Source organism: Saccopteryx bilineata, chromosome 1 (assembly GCF_036850765.1).
Source record: "Saccopteryx bilineata isolate mSacBil1 chromosome 1, mSacBil1_pri_phased_curated, whole genome shotgun sequence".
Lineage (NCBI taxonomy): Eukaryota > Metazoa > Chordata > Mammalia > Chiroptera > Emballonuridae > Saccopteryx > Saccopteryx bilineata.
Genome location: NC_089490.1, coordinates 244,398,486 through 244,414,236, shown reverse-complemented (window position 1 = coordinate 244,414,236; position 15,751 = coordinate 244,398,486). Strand labels below are relative to the sequence as shown.

At 43.6% G+C, this 15,751-nt stretch overlaps 1 protein-coding gene across 5 annotated transcripts in view; it reads left to right on the top strand.

Moving 5' to 3' along the window:
- The window catches only part of FYB1 (FYN binding protein 1), a 152,721-nt gene that overhangs the window by 55,979 nt on the left and 80,991 nt on the right, over positions 1 to 15,751 (top strand). For all 5 annotated transcript variants that reach the window (XM_066240120.1, XM_066240128.1, XM_066240092.1 and 2 more), the window contains exon 2: positions 11,000 to 12,161. In XM_066240120.1, the coding sequence (XP_066096217.1) occupies positions 11,027 to 12,161 (1,135 nt within the window). In that variant the 5' untranslated portion in view covers positions 11,000 to 11,026. The remainder of the gene's footprint in view (positions 1 to 10,999; positions 12,162 to 15,751) is intronic.

Here is a 15,751-nt window from a genome sequence, read left to right as displayed (position 1 = left end):
CCAGCACGCCCACCAGAGGGCATGCTCTGCCCACCAGGGGGGCGATGATCTGCCCCTCCAGGGCGTCGCTCTGTTGCGACCAGAGCCACTCCAGTGCCCGGGGCAGAGGCCAAGGAGCCATCCCCAGCGCCCGGGCCATCTTTGCTCCAGTGGAGCCTCGGCTGCAGGAGGGGAAGAGAGAGACAGAGAGGAAGGAGAGGGGGAGGGGTGGAGAAGCAGATGGGCGGTTCTCCTGTGTGCCCTGGCGGGGAATCGAACCCGGGACTTCTGCACGCCAGGCCGACGCTCTACCACTGAGCCAACCGGCCAGGACCTCTATTTTGTTTTTTATGTCAAACAGTATCTTTCTCTGCCATCAAAATAAATTTCTTTACAAATTTTATATTTTTAGCAAAGTGAGTTTTCTTATTCTGCTTCATATTATTTATATATGAAAACAGAATGACCACAAAAAGTAGTAAATGAAATTTAGATCTCTTTGAGGTGGTTTATATTGTATTAGGTTGTACGTACTTTAAATAGTACCCTAAAATCCAAATGAGCCATTAGTAAGATATCTATGAAAACAATTTGCAATTATCTACATGTTCAATAGTCAAAATATAAATAGCTTCCTCCAATTTGTTATACTTAGTTAATGCAGGCTAAGTAAATGATACGCTAAGCAAATGTAAGCTAAATTTGCTTAAAAACTATAAAAAACAGAATTACAAAAATAAATTGTTTCAAGACTATTTTGTTCTTCTATACTATTTACATCTTATCACCATTCCATCAGCATCAAAGAAGTCAAAGATGCCCTGGCTGGGTGGTAGCTCAGTTGGTGACAGCATCATCCCAAAGTGCAGAGGTTGCTGGTTTGATCCCCAGGCAGGGCACATACAGATTCAGATTGATGTTCCTGGCGTTCTCTCTCTCTCTCCCTCTCTCTCTCTCTCTCTCTCTCTCTCCCGCCCTCCCTTCCTCTCTCACTCAAATCAACAAATTAAAAAAAAAAGAAGTAAAAAATTTCTAGCAGAATTAACTTCAGAAACACAAAGTCACATTTAACTTCCTCAGCCATTTACATGTAAGCCATTGGAGGCCACAACAAAGTCAAATTGTATTTGTGCAGAAGCTATTTGGTAGGATAATCAGGAAGGGAAGTTTGAAGGTTACAACTGGTATAATGATGGTGATTTTCAAGTTCTTAGTCTTTAAATACTGAGGGTACACAAAAGCCTAATTGATCTATGTACCTTGAGAGTTCAAGGTGATAGTCTTTGGAAGGTGGGCCATCGCTGTCTGAAATCTACTTCAATTTACCCTAAAAAAAGAGAACCCATAAGGAACAAGGACAAGATCAGAGCAACAGGTGCCTGAGATAACACACAAAGGGAGGATAATACACAGTGACATCTGCAAGAGCTTTCTGCCAAGACTCTTGGGCCATTTCCGGAGGAAAGCCACGCCCACACAGCTCCCAGGGAATCCCGCTCTGCCAGGTGTTTTTCTCTCCGTGACACACCTGAGAACACCAAGCTGGCTGCTGGAGTTGCCTGCCATTCCAGCTCTGCCCTCACAGCTCACCAAAACAAAAAATGTCAGGCATTGTCATAATCGGGGCCAACACGACTGCTTCCACGGCTCGCTCCTCCTACCTGTGCCCTTGCCCAGTCTGCAGCAGCCTCCTCCAGCCCCAGCCACATGATCTGTGGTGAGAGGCACGTTCCCACATCCTCTTAAAGAGGGGCCTGAGCTCTCTCCAGCCAACTGGAATCCATCACAGAGGATTCGCCGAGGAGTAGAGCTTCTGTTGGACAGAGAGCTCTTAAAAATACACTCATGACTAGGGTTTGACACTCTTTAAGAAGCTTAGGCAGACCCGACTGGTTGGCTCAGCGGTAGAGCGTCCGCCTAGCGTGCGGAGGACCCGGGTTCGATTCCCGGCCAGGGCACACAGGAGAAGCGCCCATTTGCTTCTCCACCCCTCCGCCGCGCCTTCCTCTCTGTCTCTCTCTTCCCCTCCTGCAGCCGAGGCTCCATTGGAGCAAAGATGGCCCGGGCGCTGGGGATGGCTCTGTGGCCTCTGCCTCAGGCGCTAGAGTGGCTCTGGTCGCAACATGGCGACGCCCAGGATGGGCAGAGCATCGCCCCCTGGTGGGCAGAGCATCGCCCATGGTGGGCGTGCCAGGTGGATCCCGGTCGGGCGCATGCGGGAGTCTGTCTGACTGTCTCTCCCTGTTTCCAGCTTCAGGGAAAAAAAAAAAAAAAAAAGCTTAGGCAGTCATTTCTCCAACTATTACTTCTGTGATCAAGCACGGTGAAATTCAAGTCAAGTCTGTCCGTCCACCACTATGTTTACTACACAGGTGTTATGAAAAGAAATGTGCCAGGCATCCGGGGCATGCTGGTGTGGGTAGGTGGTGGCAGAGGGGTCCTCTTTCCAGGAAAAAGATAAAACCAAGTCCTTGCTTTCACCTCTCATTGGGGAAACGAGTACACACGTTAAGCATGTAAATCTTTAGACAGTGTTAATAAGGATAAAGGAGGTTACTGCAGGTTTATTATGGAGAGTGGAACGTGCCATCTACCATCTTGCGAAGGGTTTTGCCACAAGCATTTTATTTCGGCCAACTTTCATTAAGTCTATTTCTACAACTAAACACAATTAGTTATGTTATGCAATTGCTAACATGAAAAGTTTTCTAAAAGTTTATTTTCAAATCTAAAGAGTTCCCTATTCCAGGCTTACTAGGTCCAGAAAATCAAGTCTTTTTAGAGGAAAAAGACACTTACCACTCTGCATGTGTGGATGCATGTGCGTGCATGTGTGTGTGTGTGTGTGTGTTTAGAAGACTTGATTGTGAGGAATATAGCTGTTATTATCTTTAACCTAGACAATATAATCCAGTCAGGCTGAATATTATTGCTCTATGAAAGTCTTAGCTGCTTGAGTCTATTACAAATTTTCACCAGCTTCTTTCCTACCTCAAGGATGGTAAGCTTATGTGGCTTAATGAAGAACTTCAGATTGTCTCAGTCTTTTTGTTATAGCTTCTGGTCAATCCTTGGCTGAGTGGATCCCAGGTTGGAGCAACATGAGCCTTCCCCCAGCACCCTCCCCTCCTGACTTCCCTGTTCCATACACCCTTATTAGAATTTCTGATGACCTGGGCCAGACGGGTGCTTGCTTCCTGGAACATTTTCTCTTCACACCTACAGCTCCTTGCAGCCTATGTTATCCTCTGAGGTTGCTATTCCTGGGCTCTTGTTCTGGGCAATGGTGGGAGTGGTAGCAGCTAATTTTGTTCCATGAGATGAACCAATGATTCAGACCAGATAAGTTATGGGTACTGACATGTTATTTCAACATAATAAATAAATAAATACCCCGCACACAGAAATTTTGATTAATGATGAAAGAGACAGAGAAAAAGAGAGAGGGAGGGAGGGAGGGAGGGAGGAGAGGGAGGGAGGGAGGGAGGGAAGAAGGGAAGAAGGGAAGAAGGGAAGGAATGAAGAAAGAAAAAGAGAGAGAGAGAGAAAGAAGAAATAAAGAGAAAGAGATATACCAATACCAATTTGGGTAAACTGTTGTTATTTACTCTCTTCCTCTGAGTTAAAATCATTACATACAATCAAATGAAATCAGCTTCTTCTCTTTTCCCACTGGTTTTATCTAGGGAATTTTGAATGAACTCAAAAAGAGTCTGGCGGCTGTGGTTAGAAATAAATGATAAAGATATATTCAAGGGTCTTAGAGTTTGTAAGCTGAAAATACAGCTAGCAAAACCCCATAAATGTTTCAAAAAAGAAAAAAGAGTTCTTATTGAAAAAAAAAAGTACATTTTTGAAAATAATCAGTCCCGCATTTATTAGTTCAAGAATGGTCCAGGACAGTTATCGGTCAGATATTATCAGTCTAGGTGAGCAATGCCAGATGGTTGAGAGGGTGGGTACCAGGGCACTTCTCCTTAGGCTTTAATTACAAAGGTGACAAACACAACTTAAGGAGGTGAACTCAGGCTTCAGATTTATTTTTAATTCATTAGGTATCCATAATCCATGGGTGTTTTCTTTCTTTGTGCTTTACAAAATAAAACTTTACAGAGGCAAGATTTTTAAAGGCAAGAAACTTTAAAAAACAATCTCTAGCAGTAGTTTTCATATTATTTAGTTTCTATTTACAGGTGTTAGTGTATACTCTACTATAAAAAGTTCAAAGCAGAATTTCTGTGCAAATTGGCAGCTGTAAACATAGCCATGGGGATGCAAAGCACAGCATAGACAATATAGTCAATAATATTATAATAACTAGGTATGATGACACTTTGTAAGTTATGAAATGGCTAGTCACTATGTTGTACATTTGAAACTAATATGATATATGTCAACTGGAGTTGAAAAATAAAACAATATATTATTTCTAAAAAACAGCATCCCTGGTCTCTATCCACTAGATTCCAAGAGCTCTCCTTTTGTTGATCATTTTCATCAACAATGTCTCCAGACATTGCCAAAACTGCTCAGTTGAGCCTGACCAGGCAGTGGCACAGTGGATAGAGCGTCGGACTGGGATGTGGAGGACCCAGGTTCGAGACCCCGAGGTTGCCAGCTTGAGAGCAGGTTCATCTGGTTTGAGTAAAGCTCACCAGCTTGGATCCCAGGTCGCTGGCTTGAGCAAGGGGTCACTCAGTCTGCTGTAGCCTCATGGTCAAGGCACATATGAGAAAGCAATCAATGAACAACTAAGGTGCCGCAACGAAGAATTGATGCTTCTCATCTCTCTCCGTTCCTGTCTATCTGTCCCTATCTATCTCTCTCTCTGACTTTGTCTCTGTAAAAAAGCAAAACAAAACAAAAAACAAACTGCTCGGTTGAGAACCACTGGATTAGTCTAATATTCGAGATAGATGAAAAAGCATGAATACTGTAAAAATAAATCTAAAACCCTGTTATCAATAACGGTAAGAGAGTATTTTTAAGTTTCCACATGAACATGTATAGATGAGTTAGCTATAAAAGGAAACATTTTCTCAAGGTCTATACTAAATGCCATCTCAGCCTTTATGTAGGTATGTACTTGGTTCACTGTCTCTATGGAGTTTGCTGAAAGCAAAAACAGGTTTCTGGATTCTGGAGTTGTGAACTAGAAATCCAGAGGATGAATTTGCTAACAGCGATCTTCCCAGGGGCTGTGGTGAACATGGTACGTTTATACCAGGGAAGGTATATAATTCTGAGGAAGTGAATATATAGGGGAGAACTAAAGAGATTTTATTTGTATCAAGAGCATTTCTGTTCATTACACCTGTGTAATTATAGAGAAATGTTTATAGTTTGTGTTAAACATTATATCAGTCCATAGATGGAAATAATAGTGAATTGCTTCAAATGACTTAAGAAAAGAAATTCCAAATAATCTCAGATGAAATGTTTGTTTTACTTAAAATACCTTAAACTCTGAGGTCTTCCAGGTTGTGAGCTACCTCTTCTTAGGCTTAAGTAGAAGCCCAATCTTAAAATCATAATAAAAAGTTAAAAAGGTTCTGAAAATTAACAGGAAGTGTTAATAACAGGAAAGTGAATGTACAATGTACAAGAACTCTCTACTTTTGCAAATTTTTTTTGTATTTTTCCGAAGTCAGAAGTGAGGAGGCAGTCAGACAGACTCCCGCATGTACCCGACTGGGATCCACCCGGCATGCCCACCAGGGGGGGGATGCTCTGCCCATTTGGGGCTTTGCTCCATTGAGGCCGGAGCCATTCTAGTGCCTGAGGCGGAGGCCATGGAGCCGTCCTCAGTGCCCAGGCCAACTTTGCTCCAATGGAGCCTTGCCTGCAGGAGGGGAAGAGAGAGGAAGGAGAGGGGGAAGGGTAGAGAAGCAGATGGGCACTTCTCCTGTATGCCCTGAACAGCAATTGACCTGGGACTTCCACACGCTGGGCCGATGCTCTACCGCTGAATCAACCGGCTAGGGCTTACTTTTGCAATTTTTCTGTAAATCTAAAACTGTTCCAAAGTATAAAGGAATAAAGTCTATCAAAAAGAGATTCTTCAAATATATATATGCTAATAAAGATCAATTCACAAGGGAAGAAAAGCAGAGTTAATTTTGAAAATTTAACAACTGGAATTTCACAGGTATTAAGCAATCAGAATGATTGCTAATCATAAGTCTATCTGTACTGGTGGGTATCAACTGAATATAAGTTCTGGAAAAAAGCCAGGTGTAAAGCACAGGTTTCCTTTTGTGCAAAAAGTGGGGCCAGATAGGATGTGTGTGTGTATGCACAGCTTAGATATATACATTAGAAACTGATAACAGCGGTTGCTTCCAGTGAGGAACTGGGTGAGTTTACCGTGTAATTTATTGTTTAAAGCCGGTCAATTCTGAGAGTAAAAGGTAGCACTATTATTATTTCAGAGCAATAGGCATAAACTCATGGAGTACTGGTAAATCAGGATGTATAATCCCACTGGAACTGGAAGACTAGGAGGTTCAGGGCTTGGAGCAGGCTTACTTTTCACTCTATTACACAATGATACATTGCTTCTCCCTATTTCTTTTAAAGTAAAAAGGACCTTAGAAAATGAAATGGCTATTCAACCTACAATAAAGTCAAAGTGGAAAAACATCAAAAAAATTTTAATCATTTTTGACTTCTTATCATTATCATTAAGGAATAAGAATTCTGGCTATTATTGTTAAGATCAAGGGTGAGTTTGGGTGTTAAAATTTTTTATCTACTAAACTTATTAACAAGGATAGCAACCAAACAACATCTAATGCTAAGCAGTCAATATAATGGACTAAATAGTTGTAGTGTTCAGGCTATTTGATTTGCCAAGCATATTAGTAAGCTCAGCAGTTGCTATATTTCTTCAGCTCCAACATAAGAACTTGTTCTTTCTTAACCTATCCCTGGTGAAAAGTTTCAGAGAGCACGTAAACTAAACTCAAACATAATAACTGTTATTTAGCAGTATGCTTGTCTCAGTCACATTGATTTAAAATTAGGACGCAATATTAACAATTGTAACTTCACAATTTGATCACCAGGAGAAAAATGATGTTATGTGTCTAGTGAATTAGAAAAAACAACAGCAGACATGCAATTCCTTTTTTTTAATTTTTATTTATTTATTTATTTATTTATTTATTTATTTATTTTACAGAGACAGAGAGAGAGTCAGAGAGAGGGATAGACAGGGACGGACAGACAGGAATGGAAAGATGAGAAGCATCAATCATTAGTTTTTCGTTGCGCATTGCAACACCTTAATTGTTCACTGATTGCCTTCTCAAACGTGCCTTGACCGAGGGCCTTCAGCAGACCAAGTAACCCCTTGCTGGAGCCAGTGGCCTTGGGCTCAAGCTGGTGAGCTTTTGCTCAAACCAGATAAGCCCTCGCTCAAGCTGGTGACCTTGGAGTCTTAAACCTGGGTCTTCTGCATCCCAGTCCGACACTCTATCCACTGCGCCACCACCCGGTCAGGCTTTTTTTTTTTTTTAGATGAGAGGAAGAGAGATAGTGAGGCAGATTCTCACCGGGATCTACCCAGCAACCCCATCTGGGGCCAACACTCGAGTACCAAGCTATTTTTAGCACCTGAGGCTAATGCACTCAGGCCAACCATGCAACCCTCAGCATCTGAGACCACACTCAAACCAATCGAGCCACTGTCTACAGGAGGGGAATAGGGAAAGAAGGGGGAGAGAGAGGGGGGAGAGAAGCAGATGGTCACTTCTCCTGTGTGCCTTGATTAGGAATCGAACCCAGGATGTCCATACTCCCAGCCAACACTCTATTTGCTGAGCCACTGGCCAGGGCCAGACATGCAATTCTTGATCACAAACTTTGTATACATTAATTCATTCAATCCTTTTTTTTGAAAAACAAAGCCTGTGAAAAATAGGTACTGCTATTTACATTTTATAGATGAAGAAAACTGAGTCCCAGAGGGGTAGATCACATGACTAGTAAGTGGCAAAGTCAAGGTTTGAACCCAAGTCAATAATCCCAGAGCCTATGTTATTAACCATGGCACTGCCCTACCTCCTGGGTCTGGGTTGACATCTAAGAGACAAATTTCAATTCCAAATCAAGCACTTCCATAGTTTCTAAATTAAAACCAGAACACAGAGTTTGACAGTGGGTTAGTGTGTTTCATGGAGTTTCCCCCATGAAATTCAAGATGTGAAGTTGCTGTAACTAAGCAGGATATCACTTAGATCCTTTGGTTTCTGTTCCTCACCAAAACAGTGGAAGAGGACCCAGGCGTCCCCAAACTATGGCCTGCGGGCCACATGTGGCCCCCTGAGGCCATTTATCCGCCCCCCCCCCCCCGCCGCACTCCCGGAAGGGGCACCTCTTTCATTGGTGGTCAGTGAGAAGAGCATTGTATGTGGCGGCCCTCCAACGATCTGAGGGACAGTGAACTGGCACCCTGTGTAAAAAGTCTGGGGACCTCTGGATGATTTGTACGCCTTGAATTGCTTCATAAAAATAGGAACCCTTTAATGTGCTTTATGAATATTAATTTGTTTATTCCTCCTAACAGCCCTGTGATGTGGCATTATTAGTCCCATGGTAGAGGTGAGCGGACTAAGGCCCAGAGAATTGATCTTCCTTGCCCTAGATTAAATAGCTAGAAGATGCAAGCTGAGGTGACATGATTCCTGAGTCTATGTTATTAACCCCTCTGCTATATGTCCCTTTGTTAGAAAGTCTAGAATAACTTGTAGACCTGGAATGTGATTACAAAATATAGAGTAAGTCTAGAGAGAATAAAAGATTCTTCCCCAGAGACAGACTCTCTGCCAGGTGGCGAGCATTTTTGTATTGATACTTCTTTACACTGCTTGTGCTCACATTCGGGGTTCTCTGCAGCCATGATGTCCCTGAGGCACAGGGCGGGACCTACCTTCTCCCATCCTCCCCCTGCCCCCAGCATCCCAGCTCTGCCTGGTTGCTGTCTTCCTCCCTGCTTTCAGGAACTGATGGAGGATTTGAGGAAATCATGGGAATTTTACAAAGTAGCCAAGGGAGGCAAGGTAGAGAACAAGATGTTTTCAGCAAATCAGATATAGGGTAGTAAGTTAAAGAAGCATAATTCAAGCTGGAACATGTTTCTCTCATCTGGTTTTTATCTCCTTCCCAGGTTTCTTACCCCCAACCCCAAAACACACACGCACGGCTGAGGGCATCATCTCTTTTACAACTGCTATTCACAGTATTCAGCTCAATGCCAAATACCTAAATCCCTGGACTTGGTCCAGGTGTTGTGGGGACACAAAGTGGAATGAGATAGAGTGTGGAGTTTGGAGCCCTGGATGTCCCTGTGCTCAGTTCCTGGCTGTGAGTTTAAAATGCTAATCAACATTTCTCATCATAGTAGTTTTCATCTAGCGAGTCCTTGGGCTGGCTTTAGCTCAGCGGTTCCTTCGAGTCCACTCAAGTCAGTGAGCCCGTGCTGTGGGCCAGGTAGGCACTTCACAAATTCTCTCTAACGTGCATGACAGTTCTGGCAAGTCTGTGTTGTGACACCCGTTTTATAGATGATGCAACTGAGGCCTAACAGATAAACTAGGTTTCCAACCTAGTTCTCATGACCTTCCCACGATGTCCTTTTGCAGTTTTAACCTCACTTTTTTTTCCTGGCAAATGAAGTTAGACAATGCCATCCACCCAAAGCCTGAAACGGATCACACAGGTACAGGCATGGTTCAGAATCAAGCACGTGCATTTCCACACTAAATGGTGGTTCTCACTATTAGAAGGGAAGCACACCGAGGTGTGCCTGCAGTGACACATGGGTTAAGGGCTGGAGCAGATCTTCCCAACCCGACAAGGTCTGGTTTTGTGGTCGTCAAGTGGGGCCCTGACAGATGAAATGCACACGGTGTGTGGCAATGAGCCATGGGGGGAGGGGGAGTGAGAAAACCTTTTCTAGATGAAGTTTAAAGCACGAAAATAGCAACAGTGATGACCACACATGTGTCTTCAGTTATTTTTGTAAAGCTTCAGATGTTCAAATATTCTAAAAGAACTAGAATATTCTAGAAGAAATTGCTTTTGAGAGACAGGCCAAACACACTATGAGTTCTACCAGATTAAATGGGATTGTACCCACAGAAGTGTGACTGCTTGCTTTATATACTAAGCAATACCCTCATCCTTCAACAAGGAGGACCGACACTGTGTAGCAGGACTTTTGAGAGGGAGTGACGAATGTCATTATAGAGGTGACAAGACTAGAGAGGCAAGAAGTCTGGATGTGAGACCTCCCAGCCAGTCTCTGCATCCTTGCCGCCTTCCCCAAGCGCCCCAGACTCTGCCCCTAGACAGGACCAGTCCCTGAAGGGAGCGCACTCTGCCTGCTAGTCCGCTTTCAGTGGAATCAACAGCACTAAGTTATATAAGGAAGTAGAAAAACTCCTTTCATTACTTACACATAAAATGAGTGGGTATTTCTGCCCTGACTCCCTGTGAGCAAACAGACCGACCTGAGGTGGAGCTGACCAGAGCGAACACTCCTAAACCACAGAGATGCCAAACATGGCCATGTGGTGTACAGCATGCAACCTAGGAGTTTACTTTCATTTCTTAAGTGCAGTTTCTATTGAAGAGGCTCAGCTGTAAAATATGGAAGAAGTCATTTTGTTAGAAATTTCCATCTTTGTTCAAGAAAAAAAGAGAAATGCCCAGTGAAGAGTAAATGCAATGAGAGCTAGAGAAACAGTGACAGGAAAGGGGAATAGTAAGTTATGACAAACAAAAACAAGCGTGCCTGCCTGAGACAACCCCCCAAAGGTAGATGTCCGATGGCCCTCCCCCTCCAAGAAGCTCTCACACTTATTTTGCCATAGAGGAAGATAAATGTTACAATAGCTCGCTGCCCAATCAGCGACCTTGCAGGCCTCAAACCAGGAAACCCTTTAAAGTAGAGTGCTTTAAACTGTGCAAGTGAAACTTCTGGTTCTCAGCTAGTTTTTGTTCCCTGTGTTTGTAGGATGGGAAAGCAGATGTGAAGTCCCTGATGGCGAAGTTTAACACAGTGGGCAACCCGACAGAGGACGTCTCGGTCAACAGCCGGCCCTTCAAAGTCCCGGGACAAAATTCACCTTCGGGAGTACAAGCAAAAAAGAATTTATTCAACAACCAAGGAAATGCCAGCCCTCCAGCAGGACCCAGCAACGTACCAAAGTTCGGGTCCCCAAAGCCACCTTTGGCGGTGAAACCTTCTTCTGAGGAGAAGCCTGACATAGAGCCCAAGCCCCCATTCCTGAAGCCCACAGGGGTGGCCCAGAGATTCGGATCGCCAGCAGTCCCAGCCACCAGAGACCCCGAGGGGAAGGTAGGCTTTCTGAGACCTGTGGGCCCCAAGCCCACCAGCCTGCTCAAAGAAGATTCCAAACCCGGGTTTCCCCGGCCTCCTGGGAACAAACCTTCACTCCATGGTGTCAACCAAGACCATGACTTGAAGCCACCAGGTCTGAAGCCCAGGTTTACTCCTCCAGCCCAGGATCACGAACAGAAGCAAGCGTTCTCAAAGCTATCTGGGCTGCAAGGCAAGTTTGTGCCCACCTCACAAGACCACGACCCCAAGCCCCTCTTCCCCAAACCCGTTTTTGGCCAGAAGCCATCCCTGAGTCTCGATGACCCGCACGAAGGCGACAGCCCCACCAAGAATGTATCTCCTCAGAGAGGGCCCTTCACCCCCCAAGGCGTCAAATCCAAAAGCAGCCCTTTAAAACCAGCCAGGGAAGACTCGGACAATAAAGACCATGGAGGCGAGACAGCAAGTTCACCTTTTCCTGGAGTCATCCTGAGACCCACTGCAAGCAGAGGAAGCCCAGGCCTCCCCAAAACTGCTGATGAGAAGAAAGAAGACAGGAAAATCGATGCTGCTAAGAACGTATTCCTCAGCAGAATGAGCCAGGAGGAGCCGGCCCCTGGGGCCCCACCTGCCAAATTCCCTAAGACACCTTCCAAGGTGAGCATGGTGGGGCCCTGGGGCCAAGGTCAGGAGAAGGAGAAGGGTGACAGGAGTTCAGCCACCCCCAAGCAGAAGCCCCTGCCTTCCTTGCTTGTCCTGGGCCCACCCCCAGCAAAACCCAGCAGACCACCACATGTGGACCTGATGAAATTCTGCAAAGCTGCCTCTGGAAACAGTAAGTTTTTCTCTCGTTTTCTGTTTAACATGTTTTGTTCCACAGCAATGGGTGTTTTAGCTTAGCTTCTGAGGGAAGGTTTGTACCAAGGAATGATGCTCTCTCTGGTACTTTTGTGGATGTGACAACTGTACATTAGCATTCTTTTTCTTCGGTGTGGGAGGTCTGAGATGGTAGGGCTGGTGTTGAGGGGTGGGGGAAACACATTCATTTGATTGATAAGTGGTTTTGCTCAATGATAATCGTTTCATTGACTTCCTTAGTTTGGTTTCATTTCTGTTGACTGAGACCACGGTGTGTTACTTGGAGTGACCACTAAGGAGTTAGATGGAAAGGGGACCGAAACTCTAAGGCAATTTTGACACCCAGGGGGCATTTGGCAATGTCTGGAGGCACCTGTCATTTTTACAACAGGAGGGTGCTACCAACATGTAGCAAGTAGGGGCTAGGGATGCTGCCAAACGTCCAATCCCAAATGCCAATAGTACAGACGTTCAAAGACCCTCCTCTAAGTGATTGTAAATGCCCACAACATGTTTCCTAAGCCCACTACTCAAATAAAAGAGCAACAGGGTTCTTGGGAAACGTCACTTTGTTTTATCTTTTAGCTAGTTCTCAACATAAAATGTTCTGAACTTCTCTGATTCATCAAGTAGTACATGACTAGGATACGAAGCCAGACAAAGGGGTATATTCTTCTTTTTCTAGGTGAATAGTTTCTTTTCTACCAGAGATGTTACCACAATACTAGGGCACATGCTAGCATTTGATGCTGAGTGACTTGGTAAAGATTTGTAACTCTGCATGATGAAACTCACTTATGCCTGACATGATTGATATTTTAGGCAAATGATGTGTAACTGTTGCTACTGGGAGGAGGAAGATGTTTACAAGTGATCACACTCACTACTGGATATATTTTTCTCTTTACAAGTGTCTGGTCCGATTAAAGCTGTTCCAGTCATACAGGTTCTTGTCCTTTTTTTTTTTTTTTTTTTTGGCTCCGTAGACATATTTGACACTTTGTAATCTTCCCAAGATCAATATTTTCAGTGCTGATTAACAGATTAATGATTAAACTGGTATATAACTCAGACATGTTATTTTTGGGCCCCTTCTTATTTCTCTTTCTTGGTTCTTCTCTACCCCAGATTTTAAATTTTGCTATCATGAGCTCCATTTTATGGCTCTAGTTCATGCCAAACAAGCTGTTCTGATGTCAGGCAGAATTCCCTGGGTGCTCTCTTCCACATCCTCCATCTTTGTTCCCACCCACTGCGAGGTCTGGATGGTGGGAACCGGGTATCTGGTCGCATGCTAGCAAGTGAGTTTTCACAAGTGCTGCCGCCATTGCCTTGCTGGCTCTGCAGTGTGGTCACTTGATTTTAGTGCAGTGGGGCTCTGAGAGCCCCAGCACAACAGCCTGGTATCGGGTTGATTCTTGCCCTTCTCTTTCCCTTTTCGGCCTTGCCCCACCCTGGCATGCCTTCCCTCTGCTCAGGTGCCCCGTCACACAGTGTAGACCCTCATCCTCTCATCAGTGTACCCCGCTTTCAGCCTCTGATTCCATGGTGTGTATAATGCTCCAAAGTGGACCCCTTCCCTCTTCATCCACCTCTTCTACCAATTAGAACTCAGCCTTTCTTCACTTGATCTGACCTCAGGTGGGCGTCAAAATAAAAGCACTGTGTTTCATAAAATTAAATTCTGAACAACAGCCCTTTAAATCATTCACTTTTCTTAAATTTATTTTTTAAATAGAAACCACATCTAGCTAAAACAAAACAAAACGAAAAACCCAGCAAGTATATAAAGAAAGTGTCAGATGGCACATAGTGAAAAATTGCCATTAGTTTCTTTCTGCCATTTGCTGGGTCTTTCCAGCCTCTGCCTCTCACGAACAGCCACCCCAAAGTCTGTTCACGTTTAAACAAGCAAACAGAAATACAGATACCAATCCCCCCTGCTGTTTACCCAGGAAGTAGAGTATTATATGCAATGCTCATATCCTTGTTTCTTATAAAACACTAATAAGTCCTGTCTGTCTTTCCACATTTTAATAAGAAGTAACCGATTACTCTTTAAGCTGCATAATAGTCTTGTAAGTAGATGACACACCTAATTGATTTAACAGTTTGTATTGTTTCCAAACTTTGACTGTGAGAAAGTACAGAAAATAACCTCCCCTATAGGTCATAAAATAAGCATTTATTTTCTGAACGCAGAGAATTTCTTAATAGTCAAATCAGCCGACTCCAGATCCCAACATTGCTATTTTCTCCTCAATCATACTAAGTAATTCAGCATTCCATTTAGGAAAGTTAAAAAAATATACCGGCATTAGAAAGTATATATGTATACTGCTCACAAAAATTAGAGGATATTTCATCGTATAGTATTCAGATTAACTAAAGCTTCATCTAATAATATTGCAGGCTTTCAAAACTCTAAAACTTGTTTCTTAGCCTTCCACCTGATTTCTTCCAGATGCACGTACAATTTCTTTATACCGCATCCTCAGATCCACCTCTCCATTTTTATCTTCTTTATCCAGTATATTAACCGTTAGAAATATGTAGCATTTATTGAGGGCTCGTTATAGATCAGAGAGATGTTACCCTGTCAATTCCAAGGAAGTAGGGATGCTATGAGGACATGAAGCCCACAGAGGCCGGGTAACATGCCCAAGGCTGTGCCATGACAGAGCAGGCACCGGCCTGACCCTCTCACTCAGAGCCCGGGGCCCCATTGCCACCCTCCCTGCTGGGCTCCCTCTCTTGAAACATAGGCTAGCATGAGATAATAAATAAAGCATAAATGAAACCCAGAGAGTCCTCATTCTTCTCTCTTTCTTTGTCTTTTGGTTGAAACAAGGCTTTTTTCCTTTTTACTATAAATACCACTGCAAGCTCTATGAAGACAGAGACTGGTGTGCTCAACTCTATTTATTTGAAGCATAGAAATAATATATTCTTGTTAGTTGCTCAGGTTTGCCCTCCCACCAAAATCTCACTAATCAGAATGTAGTATTAATACTCTCTATAGCTTAGGAATTACTTTATTTTAAAACAAACTAGATATCCCTTGCCAATAGAGTTACATTCAATTGAACTAAGCTTCTATGCAAAATTAGTATTATACACATAGTCTAGATTGTAGATCTTTTCGGCCTATTTTCTTATAAACCAGAGCTTGAATATAACATGCTGCTTTTCTGAATGTGGAGCTAGTAACGTTTTTTCCAGAACCACTTAAGATTATGAAAGCCAAAACTTTTTTTTAATTCAAAATATAAAAATGCTCTGTGAACTAACCTTTCCTTTGGTTCCTTTTGGTTTCCAAGCCAGTCGTGAAAGGACTTCCTTCCAAGCATCACTGTGTATGCCCGGCCAGCAACATCTGGGGTGAGAACCCCTGGCCTGGCTGCTGGTTTGCATCTAGGAGTTTGTAAAACCTGCTGGGAAATACTGCGTCCAGTTTTGTTTTTTCTTTTTCTAGTCTTGTTCTTAACACTGGAGAGAAACTAAGACTCATCTTTCCTGTGTTAGCTTCAAGAATGACCAGTTAAGCATCAGACAACTGAAGGGGCA